General features: G+C 42.8%; 1 protein-coding gene across 11 annotated transcripts in view; it reads left to right on the top strand.

Annotated features, from left to right (window-relative positions):
• Positions 1-22,649, top strand: part of KLHL29 (kelch like family member 29) — a 601,388-nt gene that overhangs the window by 202,902 nt on the left and 375,837 nt on the right. For 8 of the 11 annotated variants that reach the window (XM_073335864.2, XM_073335869.2, XM_073335868.2 and 5 more), the window contains one exon: positions 8,748-9,053. The exons of 1 other annotated variant lie outside the window; for it this stretch is intronic. In XM_073335864.2, the coding sequence (XP_073191965.1) occupies positions 8,793-9,053 (261 nt within the window). In that variant the 5' untranslated portion in view covers positions 8,748-8,792. Of the gene's footprint in view, positions 1-3,790; positions 3,845-8,747; positions 9,054-22,649 lie in introns of those variants that run through there. 2 more of the 11 variants (XM_073335854.2, XM_073335870.2) reach the window with 2 other exon arrangements.

Raw genomic sequence — 22,649 nt, 5'->3', positions numbered from 1 at the left:
ATCCCAGTGGAGACTCTGTTACCTTTCATCCCCAAAGTGATTTTGACCCAAACAAATTCCGTTTTATGCATTCCATCACTTCTAATTCTTTTACAGGCTATCTCATCATTAATATACAATGCTACTCCATCACCTTTTCCTTTCTTTCTGTCTTTCTTGAACAACACATTCCCTTCAGTACCTGTACTCCAATCGTGAATACCATTCCACCACATTTCCATTTTCCCTATAATATCTGGTTTCACTTCCTGCACCAGTAATTCTAGTTCCCCCATTTTGTTATGCAGTGCATTCCTTGCATTTGTGTACAGACATCTTAGTAATTCCTGCTTGGCTTCATCCAGATTCCTTACCTGATTAGGTAGTCATTTTACGGCCAGTATCACCTACCTGTTTCTGAAGGTGGAATTGGCACTTTCTTTCCTCTTGTTCCTCTACCCTCTGTTGTTCCTTTCTCCATTCCAATAACCTCTTTTAGCTGATTTTCCTCTCGCTCAATATTAGAGTCAGGCACGGGGATCATATGAGCATCTCCCAACTATTTCCCCTGAATTCCTTGTTTACAGTTCTTTTGATCAGTTGTGCCTACCTCCACCCCAGAAGTCTGTTTCCCTCCCTACTCAAGTGGAGTCCATCCCCATGCAAACAGTTCTCTGTTCGTGAATGCCTACCAGTTGTTGAACACCTAAAAGCTGTCTTGCTAGCACCATTACCTGAGCCATTTGTTGATCTTCATAATCTTGTCTCACCTTCACTCTCCTCCTGTTGGGACAGGTAGAATTCCACTGAAGATCACCTGAGCCTCCATTTCTTTAAGCGTCTTCCCCAGCCTGCCATAGTCTTCCTTAAAGCTTCCTAGCAAGAATCTAGCAGTATAATTTATTCCCACATGACGGACAATCAGTGGATTCTTTTCTGCTTCCATTAGGATCCTCTTCAGCCTCAGGTCCACATTCTTTATAAGTACCATAACTGGATATATACACACACGTGCATGTAGAGACACACACATGCATGTGTTTTGGTGGTAATTTTTTATTAAACCATAGGAGTTATTTGTATATAATTAGGGTAATTTGTTTTCCCCCCATTCTTGTAGTCCAGAATGTCTGAAAGATTTATTTTTGCTTACACATTAAAAATAAATGAATAAAACAAAAGGAAAGTTCTTTGAAATGAGAACATGCCTGGAAATTTTTAGCCTGAAAAGTGAAGATTTTGGAGCCACTGAAAATTGAGTTAGGATGGAAATGTATATACATCCTTAACTATAATGGTTGCTCCCATCCCTGCTACTGACGAGAATAATTTGCAATCCCATTTCAGTACAGTTTTTCAAGAGATCTTACACACTACATTGTGACAAATACAATGTAGAGTGATGTAATGATTATGCTCCATTCATTACATAGTTTCAGTGGGATAAGCTTGAGTTATGAGTGTAGGTGTGTTTGCACATTGTGTCACTCTGGCCTCACCAATTAAATAGGGGAGGGAGATGGCCTGTGAGCCATGGGGCCATAAATATATTTCAAAATTAAACAACCTGTTCATGAGCAACCTCCCCTCATCCCACAAAGCAGCTATTTATGGGACCATTTTATATTGGTTTTTATTTAAAAAATAATAATAGCAAGCACTGACAATTGAATTCTCATGCATTACGTAGCCATCACCACAATCTCACTTCTGCACATCTTATTGCTGTCAGATATCTTTGTCCTCAGCCAAAAGTGATGTCTAAACTTGTAGCATATGTTTGATGACATATGTAGAAACAGTGATGTTTCCGGTGTTTGATCTTAACTTTTATTGAGAACATCAGAAAATGTTTTTAAGAGTGGCAGCTGTGGCGTGGAAGGAGTTTGCTCATAAACAGGGTATTGGGTCTTAAATAAACTTCTTAATGAATGGGTTCCTTGCAATCCTTTCCTCTGCTAGTTATCAGTGTAATTGCCTGTCAGTATCATCTGATCCTGGAACTGCTGGGGGCATGGTGTCTTAGATCATGCAGTAGAAACTGCTAGGTGTTGACTTATGTACGTTTACCACTGCTCTCTGCTGAGTGACATGTCAGTTCTGCTCTAGTAATAGAGCAAAACCACTCCTGCACCCCAACCCCCTGCCCCAGCCCTGAGCCTCCTCCCACACCCAAACTCCTTCCCAGAGCACCCACTCCTGTGCACCAACCCTCTGCTCCAACTCAGAACCCCCTCCCGCACTGTGAACCCCCAGCCCCAGCCTGGAGCCCACTCCTGCACCCCAAACCCCTCATCCCCAGCCCCTCTCCAGAGCCCACACCCCAACCCCCTGCCCCATCCCGGATTGCCCTCTCGCACCCTGAACCCCTCTTTTCTGGTCCCACCCCAGAGCCCACATCCCCAGCCCAGAGCCCGTATCCCCTCCCATACCCAAAGCCCCTGGCTCAGCCCAGAGCCCCCTCCTGCACCCCTCATCCCCGTCCCCACCCCAAAGCCTGCACTCCACCTGACACCCTCACCCCCTCCCACACCCCAACCCCCTGCCCCAGCCTGGTGAAAATGAGTGAGTGAGTGCGTGAGGGTGGGGGAGAGTGAGTGATGGGGAGGGTGAAGTGAGCAGGGGTGGAGTCTTGGGGAAGGGGCAGGGCCTCAGGGAAGGGCCAGAGAACGGAGGCAGGGCAAGGGTGTTCATGTTCGGTTTTGTGCAATTAGAAAGTTGGCAACCCTACTTGTAATATCAGTATCTCATATTATAAGGTTAGGGTTGGAAGAGACCTCAGGAGGTCATCTAGTCCAATCCCCTGCTCACAGCAGGACCAACACCCACTAAATCATCCCAGCCAGGGCTTTGTCAAGCCGGGCCTTAAAAACCTCTCAGGATGGAGATTCCACCACCTCCCTAGGTAACCCATTCCAGTGCTTCACCACCCTCCTAGTGAAATAGTGTTTCCTAATATCCAACCTAGACTTCCCCCACTGCAACTTGAGACCATTGCACCTTGTTCTGTCATCTGCCACCACTGAGAACAGCCAAGCTCCATCCTTTCTGGAACCCCCCTTCGGGTAGTTGAAGGCTGCTATCAAATCACCCCCTCACTCTTCTCTTCTGCAGTCTAAACAAGCCCAGTTCCCTCAGCCTCTCCTTGTAAGTCATGTGCCTCAGCCCTCTGATCATTTTCGTTGCCCTCCACTGGACTCTCTCCAATTTGTCCATGTCCTTTCTGTAGTGGGGGGCCCAAAAGGAATGCTGGGGGAAGGGAACAAAAATTCCTGTTAAGGAGAAATTGTTATCACTATGCTGCTTGGAATTTGGAGGGGGCAATATTTCTAAGCATAAGCAAGGGATCACCAAGCTGCTTGGCTTGGGTTAGCCCAAAACGAAAATACGGAGCTTGTATGTATAACAGCTACTATCACCTTTTGGAACTTAAGATTGTAACTCATTTGTGTGTATGTTTCCTTCCTTTAGCCTTGTAGATAACTCTCAGTCCTTTTTCTTAGGGCTTGTACACACTAGCACTTATGTCAGTATAACTTATATCACTTGGGGTGTGTGAAAAAGCCTCCCCCCACCCCCAAATGACATAAGTTACACTAACCGAAGTGCTGCTGTGGACAGTGCTATGTCGGCAGGTGATCCATCTGCTGCCTCTCACAGAGGTGGTGGGAGAGCTCTCTCCTGTCAGCACAGAGCGTCTGCACCAGCAACGCTGCAGCAGCACGGCCGCATCGGTACACAGCTGCGCTGCTGTAGGGATTCTAGGGTAGGCTAGCCCTTAGTTAATGGTCCTTTCATTTGTTTATTATAGGATTGGCTACAAGCATTGTCTTTGGAGAGAGATCTAGGAAGCACTTGACCTGGGGTAAGTTGTTTGGGTCTTGGAGTAATCTGAATATTGTTTCAGAGTAGCAGCCGTGTTAGTCTGTATTCGCAAAAAGAAAAGGAGGACTTGTGGCACCTTAGAGACTAACACATTTATTTGAGCATAAGCTTTCGTGAGCGACAGCTCACTTCCGATGCATCCGATGAAGTGAGCTGTAGCTCATGAAAGCTTATGCTCAAATAAATTTGTTAGTCTCTGAATATTGGTGTGATTTTTATGTAAGGGACCATCTATTACAAAGGCAAGCTTGCCTGGGTGGCTAGATAGACTGGTGTGTCCAAGGGGACTGTCTGTGACTCCATCGTAAGGCTGTTATAGTGCTTGAGGAGTTTACCCTTGTTACTTGATTGGTGAAATCTAATTGTATAACATACAACCAGTTTGGGGTTTGTGCCCAGTTCCTTGACAGTCTGCCCGGAGGTTGACACTCACAGTAGTGAGCCACTCTCCACAGCTTGATAAGTACATTTTAAAATTGTAAATTTGAGTTGATAGAGCCCCTTTTGATTACAGTGTGTAAAGTATTTTTAGACCATGGTGTAAGAGCTGCTATAAAAGTCTTAAATTGTTTAAGCCTTAAAGCTACATTTCTGGTACTAGTTTTCTGTGAGATGGCAGTCATTGCTCATAGAAAATCTCCCCCCACTATGTTTTAAAAAGTTTTTTATTTAGACAAAGATGTTCTGTTTACTGTATCCTTGTTGATGCACAGTGTGCCTTTAATTTTTGCCATAATCAGAAGTTGGTATGTCACTTCCATGTCATTTCAGAAAGGTTGAGAGGCATCCTCATAACCTGCATGTCAGAGGGGCCATGAAATTCTGTTTGAACAGGACACGAGTATCATGAGTTTACTCAGAGCCCCCCGAAAGAACTATCCTAATGTACTTGAATGGGTATTACTGAAGTATAGGCTGCTCAAGACAAACCTTGCCCTGCAGCCCTTCCCAAGAGAAGCAATGCCACCTCTTGGATGAAGAGGTGCAACAGGTTCCTAAACAACAACTACAAAAGCTGATATATGGGCCTCTACGCACAATTTTACTACAGGTTTCAGAGTAACAGCCGTGTTAGTCTGTGTTCGCAAAAAGAAAAGGAGTACTTGTGGCACCTTAGAGACTAACCAATTTATTTGAGCATAAGCTTTCGTGAGCTTATGCTCAAATAAATTGGTTAGTCTCTAAGGTGCCACAAGTACTCCTTTAATTTTACTACAGAGAGTAGAAGGACAAACCGCTGCAGATGGCAGAATTTTCCTTGCTTATGTTCTTGAGAAATAGTCCCAATCTTTTGTTATAAGGAAGGTGATATAAATCCCCTCTAGTACAATAGGAGAACAGTCTTTAACAGTAAATGGTATGTCTCTGATGGGCCACGTTCATCTCTAATGCACCAGCTTTACTTGCCATTCTGTTGTATTACCAGGTGTCTTATTACTAAAGTTGTTCACTTTCTCCTGTCTTACAGTATGTCTGAATTATATCTCTTGAGGACAGGCTATTAGTGGCTTAGGTTTGAACTTTCTGGATACGTTTTTTTCCACCTTACACTTAAGATAAAGTAGTCTCACTCAACAGTGCTAAGACATTTGTGGTGGACAAGCTAATAGGAGCCACAGGACAGCTTGTGTCAGTGCTCAGAAATTCTGCTCAGTCTGTGGTTGCTCATGATGATAAGTAAAACCACACATAGTGCAACACTGACCTTATCCAGCAGAAAAATACCAAGAAGTAATATCTCTTCAGCTATCATACGTTGGGATATTTTTCTTGTCCATTTTTGTTTTATGCATTCTTAAATATAAAATGAGTTTCACTGATCTCCTAATAAATTGGATTGTGTGATGCAAGTAAAATAGATGAGTTTCTGTAATGAACCAAACGTTCATGATTTATTCATGTGAGAAACTGTATTTAGCATTTATATATAACATTCTTCACTTCCTAATGCTGTACAAATGTCACAGTGTTACCTGGAGAATGTTACTATTTTAAGGTAGAGAGGGTTAAATGACTTGCTCGAGGCCGTGTGTAGCGGGATTTCAGCCCATTGGGGGAGAAAAAGGAGGGAGAATGCCCCCTTTTTGTGAATGTAACTCCTTGTGGTCAAGGTAGAGAGGCCTAGCGGTCAGGGATCAGGGGGCTGTCCTTATCCTCAGGGCAGTGAGGCCTAATAACCAGAGTCTACAGAGCTACCCTTGCTCTCAGCGCAGTGAGGCCTAATGGCCAGAGTCCATGAAAATGCCCTTGCTCTCAAGGCAGCGACGCCTCCTGGCCAAAGTCTATGAGGCTGCCCCTGTCCTCAGGACAGCAAGGCCTTGTGGCCAGAGTCTATGTAGCTGCCATAGTCTTCTGGGCAGTGGGGCCTAGTGATAGGTGTGGAAAGAAGTAGAGGGACCTCGGCCCATCCTACTCCACTGGGTCCCAACCCAGGGCCATATGGAACCAGCACTTCTGGCTTCAGGTTCAGGTTCCCCTCTCGACAAACTTCCTACCTTTGCTTCTGGATCCTCCTCTGGGGTAGCGGCCTTCCGCCTCCCTCATCCTCTGCAGTTGTCTGGGGTTCAGCGCCTTCAGCCTCTGCAGGCTGGCCCTCTAGTGGCTCCCTGGCAGGAGCCTGCAGCGTGCATCCACTCTTCTCCCTAGTCAGCCCAGACTGAGCTAAGCCTCCTCCTTTTATATACTGCTTCCAACCAGAGCATGCCCAGCAAGTGCATGGGAGCATTGCCTCCTGGGCCCAAAGTGCGTGGCTAACCCTTGCTGGGCCAGTGCGGGGTTGGTACACTCCATCACACCATGTAGTGTGAAATTGTCAGAGCTGGGATTAGAACTCAGGAGTTTCTGTTTCCCTGTTCTGTGCTGAGATGACTTGCCCGCTGCTAGTGTAATTTGCAGATGACACAAAGATTGGCAGAGTAGTAAATGATGATGAGGACAGGACAGTCATACAGAGTGATCTTGATTACTTGGTAAACTGGGTCCATTCAAAGATTATACAGCCAAATGCAAAGTTATACACCTAGAAAAAAGGAATGCAGGCCACACCTACAACATGGGGGACTGTATCATGGAAAGCAGGGACTGAAAAGGAATCATAGTGGGCGGTCAGAGGGGACAAACAATTCACTGTGAGCTTCCAATGCAATGCTCTAGCAAAAAAGGACTAATGCAACCCTTGGATGTATAAGAAAAGTAGTAGTGATTAGGACTAAGGAGGTGATTTTATCTCGCTACATGGCTTTGGTGAGACTGATACTGTAATACTACGTTCAGTTTTGGTGTTCATATTTTTAAAAAGATGTTGAAAAATTGGAGAGGGTGAAGAAAAGAGCCACAAAAATTATTCAAGACCTGGAGAAAATACCTTAGAGTAAGAGACTTAAAGAGCTTAATCTGTTTAATTTATCAAAAAGAAGGTTCAAAGGTGATTTAATTACAATATATAAGTATCTTCATGAGGAGAAAATAGTGGGTACTAAAGGACTCTTTCATCTAGCAGAGAGAGACATGAAGTAGAACCTCAGAGTTACGAACACTTCGGAAATGGAGGTTGTTCGTAATTGTGAAATGTTCATAACTCTGAACAAAACATTATGGTTGATCTTTCAAAATTTACAACTGAACATTGACTTAATACAGCTTTGAAACTTTACTGTGCAGAAGAAAAATGCTTCTTTTAGTCATCTTAATTTAAATGAAACAAGCACAGAAACAGTTTCCTTACTTTGTCAAATCTTTTTTGTAAACTTTCCTTTTATTATTTTAGTAGGTTACATTTAACACAGAACTGTACTGTACTCTATTTACTTTTGTGTGTGTGTATGTCTCTCTCTGCTGCCTGATTGCATACTCCCGGTTCCAAATGAGGTGTGTGGTTGACCAGTCAGTCAGGACCAGATTTAAATCTTCCGCACCCCTAGGCACAGCATCTTAAGTGCCCCCCCCCCCAGACTACAGCTGATCTTTGTGTTCCACCTGTTTTTAGAGAGGTAAGGCACTCCTAGAATGCCAGCGCCCCATGCCAGCGTACCTACTGTGCCTAATTGGAAATCCACCCCTGCACTTAGTTCATAACGCTGGTGTTTGTAACTCTGAGGTTCTACTGTAACAAGAACCAATGGCTAGAAGCTGTAGCTAGACAAACTCAAATTGGAAATAAGGCTCAAATTTCTACCATGAGGATGATTAACCACTGAAACAAACCACCAAGGGAGGTGGTGGATTCTCCATCTTGATGTCTTTCAGTCAAATCTGGAAGATCTGTTTTTGTCAAACACAAGTTACTGGGCTCAATAAAAGGGTAATTGGGTGAAATTTAATGGGCTATGATACACAGAAAGTCAGACTGGACGATCTAATGGTCATTTCTGGACTTAAACTCTATAAATGGATCTATGAGTCTGTGTGTGTTAAAATAAATGAGAGCAGCAGGAGCAATGACAAATTTCTTTTCATCTTCCCCTCATTGGGATTGGTGGGGTGGACATTTCTTTGGTGCAAGATCCATGAAAGGTTTAATTTTCAAAAGGACATTTTTAGGAAGCTGTCAGGGAGGTTGAATGATTAATTGCTTCTAACTTGGTGTTTCATTCTTTGTGTATTGTCTCTTGAGATCCTGCTAGAAAGTTTGGACATGTGGAATTCCCTGGAAACTGAGTGACTATTCTCTCCACCACATGTTCAGTCAGTATCCTACCTCTCTCATTTCAATTTTTAATGAAGATTGCTACAAACATAATCCCCTCTCCTGATGTTTGATTGGCACAATTTCACCTGTACTGCAAAATAGGCATGGTGACGACTGGCGGGACTGGCCCAAATGATTGAGTGGGAGTTTTGCTTTGGGCTTACTTTATAACACCTCTTTGCTTTTAACATTTCAGGTGAGCTCTCGAGTTCCCTTTGAGAAGAAGCCATAGTCGATCGAGATGTCACGGCACCACAGCCGATTTGAAAGAGATTATCGCACTGGGTGGGATCGCCGAGAATGGAGCTCCAATGGGAATCATGTGAACAATAGTAACTGTAACAGTACAGCGAGCAGCAACTGCAACAACAGACCTGGGCTGTTGCCTTTGCCAATTGTTCCCTCTCGACTGCCTACTCCAGCCACAGCTGCTTGCACCACAGTGAACAGCGACGTGATAACAAGCCTTGTGGCCAACTCATCTGCAGCTTCAACTACCAAAGTAAGAATTTACTTGTTTTCAGTAATGACGAGTTAGAGGGAACTACAGATGGGGTGACACTTGTCCCCTTCGTTTATGATGTGCCATGGGAATAAGAAGTCCAATGGCCCTTTGCCTTTTTTCTTCTGTTGGCCATTACATATGCTGTTTGTGTAGTAAGATGACCTTCATGGGCTGGTGGATCTCCCACCTCATTCCATCACTGAACAGAGAGAGCAACCAGTTCCCTTTATCACAGAAAGCCCTTAGTTCTCAGTTTTGTTGTTAGAAATTATCCACTTTGTTTGTCTAACTACCCGAGGAGTGTTCCAGATGGAGCTGTAGTTTTCCTACGCGGATCTATTTTTATGTCACAAAGAGCAGAAAATGAGCAAAGTGCATAGGAGCTTTTTGTTTCTGTTGCTTGGCCCTTTCCTGTAAGTCGTCCAGAGTGCCTTTCCACATTGCCATCTGTAACATAATAATGGGAATAGTGGGAACCCACAGTTGAGACAAGGCTGTCTGGTTTATACATAAATACATTTTAAGAAGGAAGAAAATGTTAAACGGTAAAGAAATAAAATCACTAGTGGTTTTTTATTGATTTTATTCTACTGACTAGTAGTGTTTTTTGGCTTTCTTTTAACTTGTAGCTCCTCTTAAGTCTACAAAGCAAAAATTTTTATATCAGTGAAAAGTTTTTGTTGCCTTCCTGCATACAAAAATGACTAGGAAAGCTGAAGTTGTGGGGTGGAGGGTGGTGGAAAACCCTAGCAAATTGTAAAGATATCCATGGCTTTAGCCGAGCAAGCCAGATGCCCTGCTGCTTTTCTTTTTATGATATTTAAATTTTTCTTTCAACTTGGTTTCATGTTAATAAATGCAAGAGCCAAATACAACAGACGCAGACAGGGGAAAAGAAGACAATGAAGTTATTTAAAGTAAGCCAAGAACAAGCTGAAATTTACTGCAATACCATACTATATTGATTTTTTTCACACAGTAGAAAAACAAAGTCAATGCTGCAGAAGGAAACAGTGGACAAAAGTTTACAGTGTGAATGTTTTTTAAAATGGTCTATAGTGTTTTTCATTTATTTTTATTTGACAACAGGCAGTAAGTTCCCAATGAAAATGAATATGAGATTTCCCCAGATGTCCTCCACAATAGATGCATTTTGAACGCTTTGTCTGGAGAAGATTATTAAGCAAGTTTTGAAGCCAGCACAGTGGTTTCATTTATCATGACCTCTGTACTGCTAAAAGTCCAGCTGCTGATGTTTAACAGCCCACTGAGGCTGAGCTATGATAGTAAAGTGTTTGCTCCTCGGGGGTGGGAGGGAATGATCAGCATTTTAAGTGTTTTGTGATATGTTAAATGTGAAACATTTTCTAAATTATCTTATTAGGCAATTTTCTAGATGAGTTTTATTGGTAAGAATGGTTTTGACATCACTAGATCAATGCAAACAAACAAGACAGTATGTAGGTGATATAGGATGAACTTTACCTGGAAAGCTGCTAATTGCCTGTGTTGTCTCCCATCAAATTCATGTATAAAAAGTCCCAGTGTCCGCACTCTCTCCTCTGTTGCTGAGGATTACCTGAGCAAGCCTGACAACTAAAAGCACATGGATTGAGGGGGGAAAAACTTGGGAACAGAAGTGGGTGAGGAATCTGAATAGTTGATTTAAGGGGATGTTGCCTAGGAAACTTCCAACAAACTACATGAGAAAGTTTTGTAAATGAAAAAATGTGCTCTGTCTCACACGCTGCAGATTTGCACTTGTGGTTCAGCTCAGATGATCAGTAGTATCCCAAACTGATGAGTTTGCCTCCAACCCATTGACTATCCAGCTAATGGTTAACCATAAAAATTTAAATCCATATAAATGGAAAATCACAAACCAGAAGAATGCACAGTTGCTTGGTTTATTTTAAAAACAGATATATGCCAAGTTCTTAGCCCAATATTGAGCCAAATAACTTGTGTTTGGCTAAAGCAGATCTTGCAGAAAGGCATCCAGTCTTGATTTGAAGACGTCCAGAGATGGAGAATCCTGTTTCTCCCTTCTTATCTTGTTCCAGTTTTAATGACCCTCACTATTAAAAATGTGTGTCTAATGCTACTTTGAATTTCTGGCTTTAGCTTTCAATGGTGATTTTATATTTAAGCTCAGACCATTGATGAAAATGTTGAATAGCTTCAGGCCTAGTACTGATCTCTTCAGAACCCCACTGAAAACACCTCCATTCAATGATCATTTTCCATTGACAACTACTCTTTGAGATCTGTCAGCCTTAATCCAGTTAACATGTGCTTTATTGATATTGTATACTGGTATTTTTTAATTCAGAATGTCATCCGATACTATGTCAAATGCCCTACAGAAGTCTAAGTATATTACATCTACGTAGTTACTTTTATCAACCAAACTTGTGATCTCATCAGAGAATAATACCAGGTTTGTTTGGCAAGATCTGTGGTACATAAAATCTTGTTGACCACTATTAATTATATTTCCATCTTTTTATTCTTTATTAAGTAAAACCCTAGGTGACAAATTCAGAATGGATAAGAGGAAATATATTTTACATAACATGTCATTAGACTGTGGAACTCACTGTGACATGATGTCATTGATCATAGATGGTAAGTCCAGAAGGGCCCTTTAGAATATCTAGTCTGAGCAGACAAGATTATAACAAGAATATCCAGAATTATAATAACTAATGCTAACAAAAAGAGTACTGGAAGGGATATAAAACTTTATGTTTTGGGGCTTAAGCCAATTTCTTACTATAAGGGATGAGGTGAGACATTCATGGAATGCAAGACAGAATACTGGATTAGACAGGTCTGATTCATTATGGCAACTCCTGGTTCCTAGAAGGTGGCTCCAAAAGTACTTGTGTTTCACATCACAGACAAAACATTGATATGTGTGGACAGACTATGGTACTAAAGATATGATGCAAATCTTCAGTGTTTAATATTGCTCTCAGGACACACCAGTAACTTGCTAACTGCAAGTGAAATGCCTTTCCACAAATCACATGTACCTGTCTCTTATTGTCTTGAAGAATTGTGTGTTTGGTCTGAGTTATTTAAAAGAAAAATGTGTGTGGGTTTTTTTTTTATTTTTACTGAACAAAAAAATTAAAAAGGACTTTGGGCTACTCTCGCCCTTTTCGTCTGAGGCTCTGAAAAAACTTTACAAACATTGTTTAAGCCTCAATACCCCTCTAAGGTATGTTAATATTATAATGCCTGTATAACGATAGAGAAACTGAGACACAGAGAAATTGTAATTTTGCTCAAGGTCGTTGAGCAGGTATTCTCACCTTTTTGTCAACTTGGGTCTCCTGACTCTCAGTCCTGTATGCAAGCCACTGGGCCACAGAGCTTTCACCTGGGGATGGCTCAGTCTGAATCCTACGGTCCGAATTGCCAATTGTGGAGTACTTTCTGCATTTGGCGTCCTTTAACTACTGAAGTGTTTGGCAGGAGAAAACGGGTGACTCATAACACTAAAGGGCAATGTGCAGCTTCATTTTGACACGCTCTTAGTTCCATCGCGTATGATTATTTGGCTCAGTTTTCTCTCCCATAGGTTTATTTGCTAGTAGGAACTATCAAGGAAATCCCCATAAAACTGCAGCATTGCTTAAGATATTGGCAATGAAATACTCTAGAATCTGATTAAAGGCACTACACAATATTCCATCCATGTTATCTGTTCATATTAGCAGCACCTCTATTCTCTGTTGCTTTTCCAAATTACTTTCTGTGTTACTTGTACAATTTTCTCCATCAAAGCTTCTGCATCACAGCTGCAATTTAGAAGTGTTGTCATGGGCTGTAATTTGAAATTTTATTACCAAGAGATTTTTTGGTTATAGAACATTTACTTTTAGCATCTGGATATTATTTTTAAATGCCTGAAAAGATTGATACGTCAACAGGATCTGTGCGGTATCAGGCACTGTCTGATTATTTTTTTGTTCAGCATTAATTTTAAAAACCCTTTGCCTGGAACATGAATTGATTCCTAAGCCCCCACATGCTTAATGATTTGTTAATTTCAAGATTAAACCTATGACAATGGGTATAAAAAATCCAGTCTCAAATTCTGATAGGATTTTCTCCAGTATAACCGAGGGTAACTGTCTTTACCGGGGAATAACTGAAATCAGAGCCTGGCCTTCTATGTTTATAATGCTCCCATAAGATTTAAGGCTTGTGTGTTGTTGCTAGCAGAGTTTTGATCCTATGGTGGTTTGGCTCAAAGGAAATGTGGGAGAGGAGAAGGAGAGTGTAAAACATTTGTTAACCTCTCTGAAAAGCAGGATAGGGAATGCAGAGGGAGAAATCACCCTCTGTCTCACCATGCACTGGCTTAACCAAGTCAGATAAAACAAATGAGCAGGAAAGAGGGGGAAATTCTTATTTTAAAGGAGAAACAAATCTTTGTGGCTGGAGATTGCATTGTAAAAGGAAATAAGATAAAATACTGTAAAGGTAAAATGTTAACACATTTATTTCCTTTGAGATCCAAAATAATTTAGTTCCCCTACACCAACTGGTAAAGCTTTCTCACTCTTTAGTCTGTTACCTGCCGACTGTTTACTGAACACAGAATCATATGGTTAGAAGGGACTCCAGGGGTCATCTAGTCCAGTGGCTCTCAGCCTTTCCAGACTACTGTACTCCTTTCAGGAGTCTAATTTGTCTTGCGTACCCCAAGTTTCACTGCACTTAAAACCTACTTGCTTACAAAATCAGACATAATAATACAAAAGTGTTTCAGCACACTTATTGAATTTCAGTGTATAGTACATAGAGCAGTGAGCATAAACAAGTCATTGTATGAAATTTTAGTTTTACTGACTTTGCTAGTGCTTTTTATGTAGCTTGTTGTAAAACTAGGCAAATATCTATATGAGTTGATATACCCCCTGGAACACCTATGTGTACTCCCAAGGATACACATACCCCTGGTTGAGAACCACTGATCTTGTCTAACCCTCTGCCAAGATATAGGATTTGTTGTGTCTAAACAATCCAAGACACATGGCTATCCAGCCTTCGCTGGAAAACCTCCAGTGAAAAAGCTGCCACAACCTCCCGAGGCAGTCTGTTCCATTGTCCTGCTGTTCTCACAGTAAGGAAGTTTTTCCTGAGTTTTAATCTAAATCTGCTATGCTGTAGTTTGACCCATTTCCTCCTGTCCTGCCCTCTGTGGCAAGAGAGAACTTTTCTCCATCTTCTTTATGGCAGCCTTTCAAGTATCTGAAGACCACTATCATGTCCCCCCTTAATCTCCTCTTTTCCAAACTGAACATATCCAGTTCCTTCAGCCTTTGCTCGTATGGCTTGCATTCCATCCCTTTGATCATCTTTGTCGCTCGCCTCTGGATCCTTTCCAGTTTTTCTGTATTCTTTCTATACATTGGTGACCAAAACTGGACAGAGTACTCCAGCTGAGGCCTAACCAGTGCTGAGTAGAGCAGTACTGTCACCTCCCATGACTTGCATGCTGTGCCTCTATTAATGCAACCTAAAATTGCATTTCCTTTTTTTGCAACAGCATTGCATTGCTGACTCATGTTGAGGTTGTGATTCACTACAACTCCCAGATCCTTCTCAGCAGTGTTGCTGCAAAGCAAATTTTCCCCCAATCTGTATTTGTGCATTGGGTTTTCTTCCCTAAATGTAGCACCTGACATTTGTCTTTATTGGATTTCATTTTGTTGTCTACAGGTCAGTTCTCCAATTTATCAAGATCCCTCTGAATTTTAGCTCTATCCTCCAAAGTATTGGCAACCATGCTTAGCTTTGTGTCATCTGCAAACTTGATCACTCTGCTCTCTACACCTACATCCAAGTCATTAATAAACATGTTAAACAATACCAGACTCAGAACAGATCCCTGTGGAACCCCACTTGAGACCTCCCTCCAATCCGACATCATTCCATTAATACAGGGGTGGGCAATAATTTTCGCAGAGGGGCCACTCCATGAATTTAGTTCCCCTACCCCAGGGGCTGCGCATTTCTACTATATTGATGGAGGGAGTGCAGGGTCTGGGAGGGAGTTTGGGTGCAGGAGAGACTTCTGGGGTGGTGGAGAGGGTTGGGGTGCAGAAGAGGGTGAGGGGTTTGGGCTCTGGGAGGGAGTTTGGTGCAGGAGGGAGCTCCAGGCTGGGGCAGGGGATTGGGGTGCACATGGGGGTGGGAGGGAGTTTGGATCTAGGAGGGGGTTCTCACCTGGGGCAGGGCGTTGGGGTGTAGGAGGGGGTGCGAGGTGCAGGCTCTGGCCTGGAGGCACCTACCACAGGTGGCTCCTGGCCGGCAGCACAGCAGGGCTCAGGCAGGCTGCATTCCATGGTCCTACATCACTCCTGTAAGTGGCTGCAGCCGTCCGCTGCTGACAAGTCTCTGTGTACTCCTTGAGGGAAGGAGGGCAGCGGGTCTCAGTGCGCTGCCCAGGCCTGCAAGCACCGCCCCTGCAGCTCCCATTGGCCAGTTTCTGACCAATGGGAGCTGTGAGGAAGGTGCTGGGGGTGGAGGCAGTGCGCAGAGCCGCCTCCCCCGCCACCAGGGGTGCGAAGAAACATGACAGCAGCGTGCGTGAGAGCCCTGCTGTGCAGTGGGACTTCTAGCGGCCTGGAGATCGCAAGGGGGTAGCCAAAGAGCCTGGCGGGCTGGACAGAAATGTTAGATGGGCTGGATCCCCCCTTTTTAAAGATGAGCACTACATTAGCCCATCTCCAGTCTTCCACGACCTCTCTTGTCATCCATGAGTTTGTAAATATTGTTGCCAATTGCTCCAAGATTTCTTCAGATAATTACTTCAGTACCCTGGGTGAACAGCATCCAGCCCCACTGATTTTAATTCATTCAAGTTGGTCAGGTGATCTCTGACATGTTCTTTACTCATCCCAATCTGAATCCCTTCCTCTTTATTGTCTGTGGTAACTTTGCTAGTCATCCAGTCATATGTTATTTTTTGTGAGAAGACTGAAGCAAATTAGGCATTCAGCAGCTCTCCCTTCTCTATAATCTTCTGTTACCAGCTCACCACCTCCATTGAGCAGCAGACCAACACCATCCCTGATCTTTCTTTTTTGACTGACATATTTGAAGAATCCCTTCTTGTTGTCTCCAACATTTCTTGCTAATTGTAACTTTTTCTTTGCCTTGGCTTTCCTGATTTTGTCCCTACACGCTCAGACTATTCCCATGTATACTTCCTTGGTGACAGTCTTCCTCCTTTCATTTGCTGTATGTATTCCTTTTAGTTTTTAGATAGCTAAAAAGCTCCTTGTGCAGCCACATTAGACTCCCATGGCTCTTATCTTTCCTCTGTGTCAGAAAAGCTTGATGTTGAGCCTCTAGTATTACAGCTTTTAAGAACTGTCAGCCCCCATCAACTCCTTTTCTTCCTAATTGGTCTTTCCATGGGACCTTGTCTATTATTTCTCTGGGTTTGTCTCCACTTACTGATCGATCCACCAGGGGTCGATTTAGCAGGTCTAGTGAAGACCTGCTAAATCGACCGCTGATCGCTCTCCCATCGATCTTCACATTCACAACTAATTCATCCCCTTTGGTCAAAGACAGATCCAAAATGGACAACCTCCTAGTTGTTTCCTCAACTTTCTGAATCAGAAAGCTCTCTCCTATGCATGCTAAGAATTTGCAGGACATATTATGTTTTGCTGCTCATGTGTGTTAGCTAATCTTGTTATCTGCTTGCAGAATGACTTATCCACTTCCTCTTCCTGATTTGGTGGTCTATAATAGACCCCCACCATAATGCCACTACTGTTCTTTTCCCTTCTTATCCACACCCAAAGATTCTCAGTAGGTCTGTTGCTCGCTTCCCCTTGGACCTCGGAGCAAGTTTATACATTCCTGACATACAGTGCAACACCTCCTCCTTTTCCCCCATACCTATCCTTTTGGAACAAGCTATATCCCTCAATGCTGGTACTCCAATCATGGGAGTTGTCTGTCCCACCAAGTCTTTGTGTTGCCAATTAAGTCATAATTTTCTTCATATATCATGAATCATAGCATATCGAGGTTGGAAGGGGTTGGTAGCCCCTTTTCTCCCTTGTCTTCATTACTTGAGCCTAGATACACATTGGCCAGATTTTTTTCACCCCCGCCCACCATATGACCTAGTTTAAAGCTCTCCTTATTGGGTTACCAAAATGATGTCCAATGATGCTCTTCTCAGTATTTGATAGATGGATCCCATCCAAGGACAGTAATCCTCTTTCCTGGAACATCAGCTTGTTGTCAGAGAAGCCAAACTCCTCTCACTAACACCACCTGTGTAGCCATGCATTTACTACCACAGTTTGACAGTCCTTGCCTGGGCCTTTTCCTTCAACAGGGAGGATGGACGAGAACACCACTTGTGCCCAAAACTCTTTTAACCTTCTTCCCAGAGCCATGTAATTGTAGTGATCCATTCAAGGTCATTCTTGGCAGTATCGTTAGTGCCCATGTGGATAAATAGGCACTGGAAGCTGTTGCCCCTCGCCTGGTTCACACTCCAGTACACCTCTCACGGCCCACCTGGAACAAAGCACGCCCAACTCACACTTTTCAAACAGACATACACACAGTCAAACAGTTCCCATAACTAGCTTCAGTCAAACCAAGGGTGGGCAAACTTTTTGGCCCGAGGGCCACATCTGGGTGGAGAAATTGTATGTGGGCCATGAATGTAGGGCTGGGGCAGAGGGTTGTAGTGCTGGGTGTATGGGGGGGTGCAGTGTGCAGGAGGGTGCTCAGGGCAGGGGGTTGGGGTGAAGGAGGGTGCAGGGTGTGGTTGTGGGCTTAGGGCAGGGGATTGGAGTGCGGGAGTGATGCGGAAAGGGTCTCAAGGCAGGGGGTTAGAGGGCTTAGGGCAGGGGGTTGAGGTTGGAGTGCAGGAGGGGTTCGGATGCAGCCTCTGGCCTGGTGTTGCTTACCTCGAGCAGCTCCAGGGTGGCAGCGATGTGCAGTGGGGCTAAGGCAGGCTGCCCTGGCCTTGCGCGGCTCCCAGAAGTGGTCAGCATGTCCGGTAGTGGCTTTTGGGGGTGGGGTAGAGCAGGTGGCTCCACCACACACTGCTCTTGACTGCGGGTACCACCCCCGAAGCTCCCATTGGCTGCGGTTCCCTGTTCCCAGCCAATGGGAGCTGCAGGGGGCAGTGGCTGCAGGTGAGAGCAGCACACGGAACCCTCTGCTCACCTCTCCCCCAGGGGCCGTGGGGACGTGGTGCTGGCTGCTTCTGGGAGTGGCGTGGGGCCAGGGCAGGCAGGGAGCCTGCCTTAGCCGCACTGCACCACAGGGCTGGCAATCCCGCTGGCCAGATTGAAAGCCCTGACGGGCTGTATCCTGCCTGTAGCCATAGTTTGCCCTCCCCTGAGTCAAACACTGGCCAAACAAATGGTCACAGCAGACAGACACTCAGATATTCAAATATACATTGCTGTATTTTGTATTGTAGAATGTTGTCCTTTCAGTTTCTGAGATGATAACTGCCTAAGCTGGTGTTTGGCTTCTGTAAATATTTAAAATATCGATTAAGCAGAGGAAAAATAAACATGAATTGTTTTTCACGTTTTGCCTTATGTTGTACATGACTAATTACATGCAACAATTTGTTGCTCTACACGGTCACTAAAATGTATGTACTCTTACTATTATAAAACATAAGCAGCTTGCATTAAGAGAGATTATAAATATTGGAATGTGTGCTTTCTAGAAAACAGTAAATATGCCGTGATAAAATGTACGGGACTTGCAATGCAGCTTCTCTGAACTGGGCTCCGGTAGGGTCTCATGGGGTCTGGTATTGACAGCTGACACTTTTTTGTCACAATTTCTGGTGGAACACTGTTCTCCTTGGGTAGTCCGTCGACTCTTTGATCCGGACACAGTGGAACAGCACAGACCAAGCGCAGAGGTGAAAAAAGTCAGATTTCAGAGCCTCCATTTTTTTTCCCCTGTGGCAAATTACTATGATTCCAAGTCAGATTTCAGACTGTGTGTGTCAAAAAGTACAATTGTTTGTTCTAGGGAAATGGGTTACCCTTCCAAGGACTTGCAGGGGAAAAAAAGTTTAAAATGTAGCACTGTCTGTGCTTTGTGGTTTTCCAGGTGCAAGCCTTTTCTCTGTTAGGTGAAGGATACTGTTGTACATCACTTTTTGTGGAGGCCATGCCAGAGACACCCTTAAAGCATGACCTAAATAGGTCCATCATAGTCTTCTTACCATGTTTGATGCTATAGGTTGGTTTGCTCTACTTGTATTTTCTGATGTTGTTGCAAGAAAGTCTGTGCAGTGGACTCTGAATATCTTTGAGTTGATTTTATCAATTTTGGCTGTAGATTCCCATGACTCTGCTCCATAAAGGAGGCCAGACATAATGTGGTATTATAAATTAAATAATTAATAAATTAATATTTTGTATCCATGCCATTCATACTACTTTTCCAAATCTTTTCAAGTTTATGGAAGTTGTTCGCTGATTTTGGTATTTGTTACTTGACATCTGGCATGATGTCACTATCATTGCACATCTCACTCTCTAAATAAGTAAACAGACTTACACCTAGTGCTTCTCTATCTACTCTGTTGCTTGCTTTTGGGACACTGATAGTCATATATTTTGTCTCTTCCTTCTTGATAAACAAACCAGTTTGTTCTGCTGTTTCTGCCAAAAGCAAGAATTTTTCTTCCATTAAGTTGTGTGTTAAACTAAAAAGACAATGTCGGCAAAAGCAAGGTCATCCAGTTGTGCTTTATCATTTCATAGAATCATAGAATATCAGGGTTCGAAGGGACCTCAGGAGGTCATATAGGCCAACCCCCTGCTCATTTGTCCTTAAATGTCTTGGTTGCCGTCTGCAGTTACATTCCTCATGACAATAGTCATTGACCAGTGCAAACAGTAGTGGGGACATAATACACCTTTGCCTTACTCCAGTTGTCAGTGCAAACCGTTGGCTGATGATGTCACCATCTCAAACTGAACATTTGGCCTTATACAGGTTTTTGATCATTCTAATTATTTTTTGCTGGTATTCCATCATATGCCATAATTTTCCAAAGACTATTTCTATATAAGATATCAAAAACCTCCTGAAAATGTATAAAATAATATGTTCTGCACATGATCTGTATTGTGTAAAACCTGCTTGTTCCTCTGTACGCTGGAGATCTGTTTGTTTCTTGAAACATTCCAGGATAATGTTGAGCATGATTTTCCTAAGAATAGAGAGTAATGTGATTTCTCTCTAGTTATTGCAGTTGGTAAGGTCACCCTTCTTTGGCAGTTTGACTCTAAGGTCTCTCTTCCACTGGGTTTCGTTCTTTTCTTCATTCCATAGTCTATCCAAAAACACAAGGAAGGGATATTGGGGGGGAGGTGTGTCACTCATTTTAAGCATTTTTAATATTATTGTCTCTAGGTGTATTCCCATTTTTGAGTTTTCCTCTGGATTGTCTAACTTCTTTTATTGTGACATATTCAAAATCAATATTAAGCTCTGGTGGTCGGTCTTCATGACATATTTCAAATGGTTCATTTGGGTTTGTTCTATTTAAAACAGCCTGAAAATGTTCTGCTAATTTTTTCCTTGGTTCTTTCTCTGTACTAAGAGTCTTTTCATTTGCATATTTAATAGTGGGCTTCCAGTACTGCTAAAGTTTCCTGTTAGCTGATTGACTTATAGAAGGTTGTAAGGTCACCTCTATGGCTAGCCTTCAGCCTCAGAATATTTTCTATCAATCCCCTTTATCCCTTCTAGCACTCCTTTTTGCCTCTCAATTTAGAACTCAATCTAGAATCAGTACACATAAATATGTAATACTGGCTATATGCTAGTAGCTGCATGCTGCCTTCAACTGCACCAAACCAAACCACCAAAGGAGGAGAGCATAGCTCCACTGCAACCTCCTGCTAACTCCCAGATGCTCACGGAAGGGGCTTTTGTGGGGGAGAGTGGGACATGGATCTGGCGGAGGTAAGGGGAGGAGCTATGGAGCAGTTGCATTACACAGCATGCTCGTTGGCTCACGGAAGGTTTCTGATTAGAAATTGCCTAAAACCTTCTGCTGGTTGAACCCAAACAGTGACTTTTCCTACATGGCTGCAGCAAACATGTCCAGCTGCTATGTAACTGCCATGGCAACAAGGAGGAGCTGTGTTGCCATGCGGGTAAGACATAGGGTGACCAGACAGCAAATGTGAAAAATCGGAATGGGGGTGTGGGGTAATAGGAGCCAAAATAAGAAAAAGACCCAAAAATCGGGACTGTCCCTATAAAATCAGGACATCTGGTCACCCTAGTATGACAGCTAAGATCCTACTTACTAACATATGGCCCTAGAGATTGGACAGAACCAAAGACAAAATCTCAACACACCCAAGCTTTGGGGAATTTTGGGTTGACTCTGGATCTGAACTCTGCAGTTCAGACCCATTTATTTTGCATGCCCAATATACTGCACAGCTATCACTTGTGTTAATACTTCCTGACTGGTAAATGTCTCAACAGTGTGGAAACCTAAAAAACTTTTAAGTGTTTTTATAAATCTCTCCTTACAGCTCAGGGATATTTTACCGGCTTAAAGCAATTTAAATTTGGTAAGCACTGATGCCCTAATTAATCTATATAGTTAGTAAATAACCATGCTCGTTTTTGACTTGCAATGTGTTTATCATCTGTTGAAAGACCTGAGAGGTCGGATCAGACTCTAGTCCGAGCTCCATTTGAAGATGAAAGGCAGTGTGTTTGCAGCCCTAATTGACATAGCGAAGTACTTCCAAAATCACAAAAATGGCAATTTTGGGTAGGGGGGAGGGAGTGTTTCCAGTCCTTGACATTTGGATCCAAAAGTATCTTGACTTCTGAAAATGATAAGTATCAGTAATATCCAGTACCCAGTCAAAATGCGTGCTGGCCAAGAGGTGAGTGCTTGATTCTTTGAAGTCCTTTTTATTTCCAATCCCTACCTTTCTTTTCAAATTTTGCTTTAATATTGATTAATATTAACATTTGATACAATTGACACAAGAAATCTTAATACATTGTTGTCATCATTAGAATTCCTGTGTTTTCAAAATCTTCCTTTTTTTAAAAAACAAAACAAAAAACAAAAAACTTTGCACTTGTATATGAGACTTCGCTTCATGTTTGTTTGTTTGTTTGTTTGTTTGTTTATCATTGCAAATGTTTAATTTTGCCAGGTGGTCTACAGAAATTTCTTTAGTTAGAGAGAACTCATTTTTTTTTCAGTCAATAAAATGTTGACTGCAATCATATATTGGCAGAACAAAATTAGGAAACATTTTGGAGGGGTTGGAGAGGGCACTAATTTTCTAAGGGGTCTCCATACAGACTCTGATTTTGAGTCTGCAGTTTTGCAGCTGTGGTTGGATGGTTGAATGTCTACATTCTGTCGTTTGTGTTTGCAGTTTATGATGGGCAAAAATTAGTAGCTCTTTTTGAAGCCTAATGTATATCAGGCAAAAAAATCCTAAGATTTTTTCCCTCCCACATTTTCAGCTCCCAATCATCAGGCTCAGCATGGCAGCCACCATTCTA

This window comes from Lepidochelys kempii, chromosome 3, assembly GCF_965140285.1.
Source record: "Lepidochelys kempii isolate rLepKem1 chromosome 3, rLepKem1.hap1, whole genome shotgun sequence".
Lineage (NCBI taxonomy): Eukaryota > Metazoa > Chordata > Testudines > Cheloniidae > Lepidochelys > Lepidochelys kempii.
The sequence above is the reverse complement of the archived record's forward strand: the minus strand, read 5'-3'. Positions and strand labels throughout refer to the sequence as shown.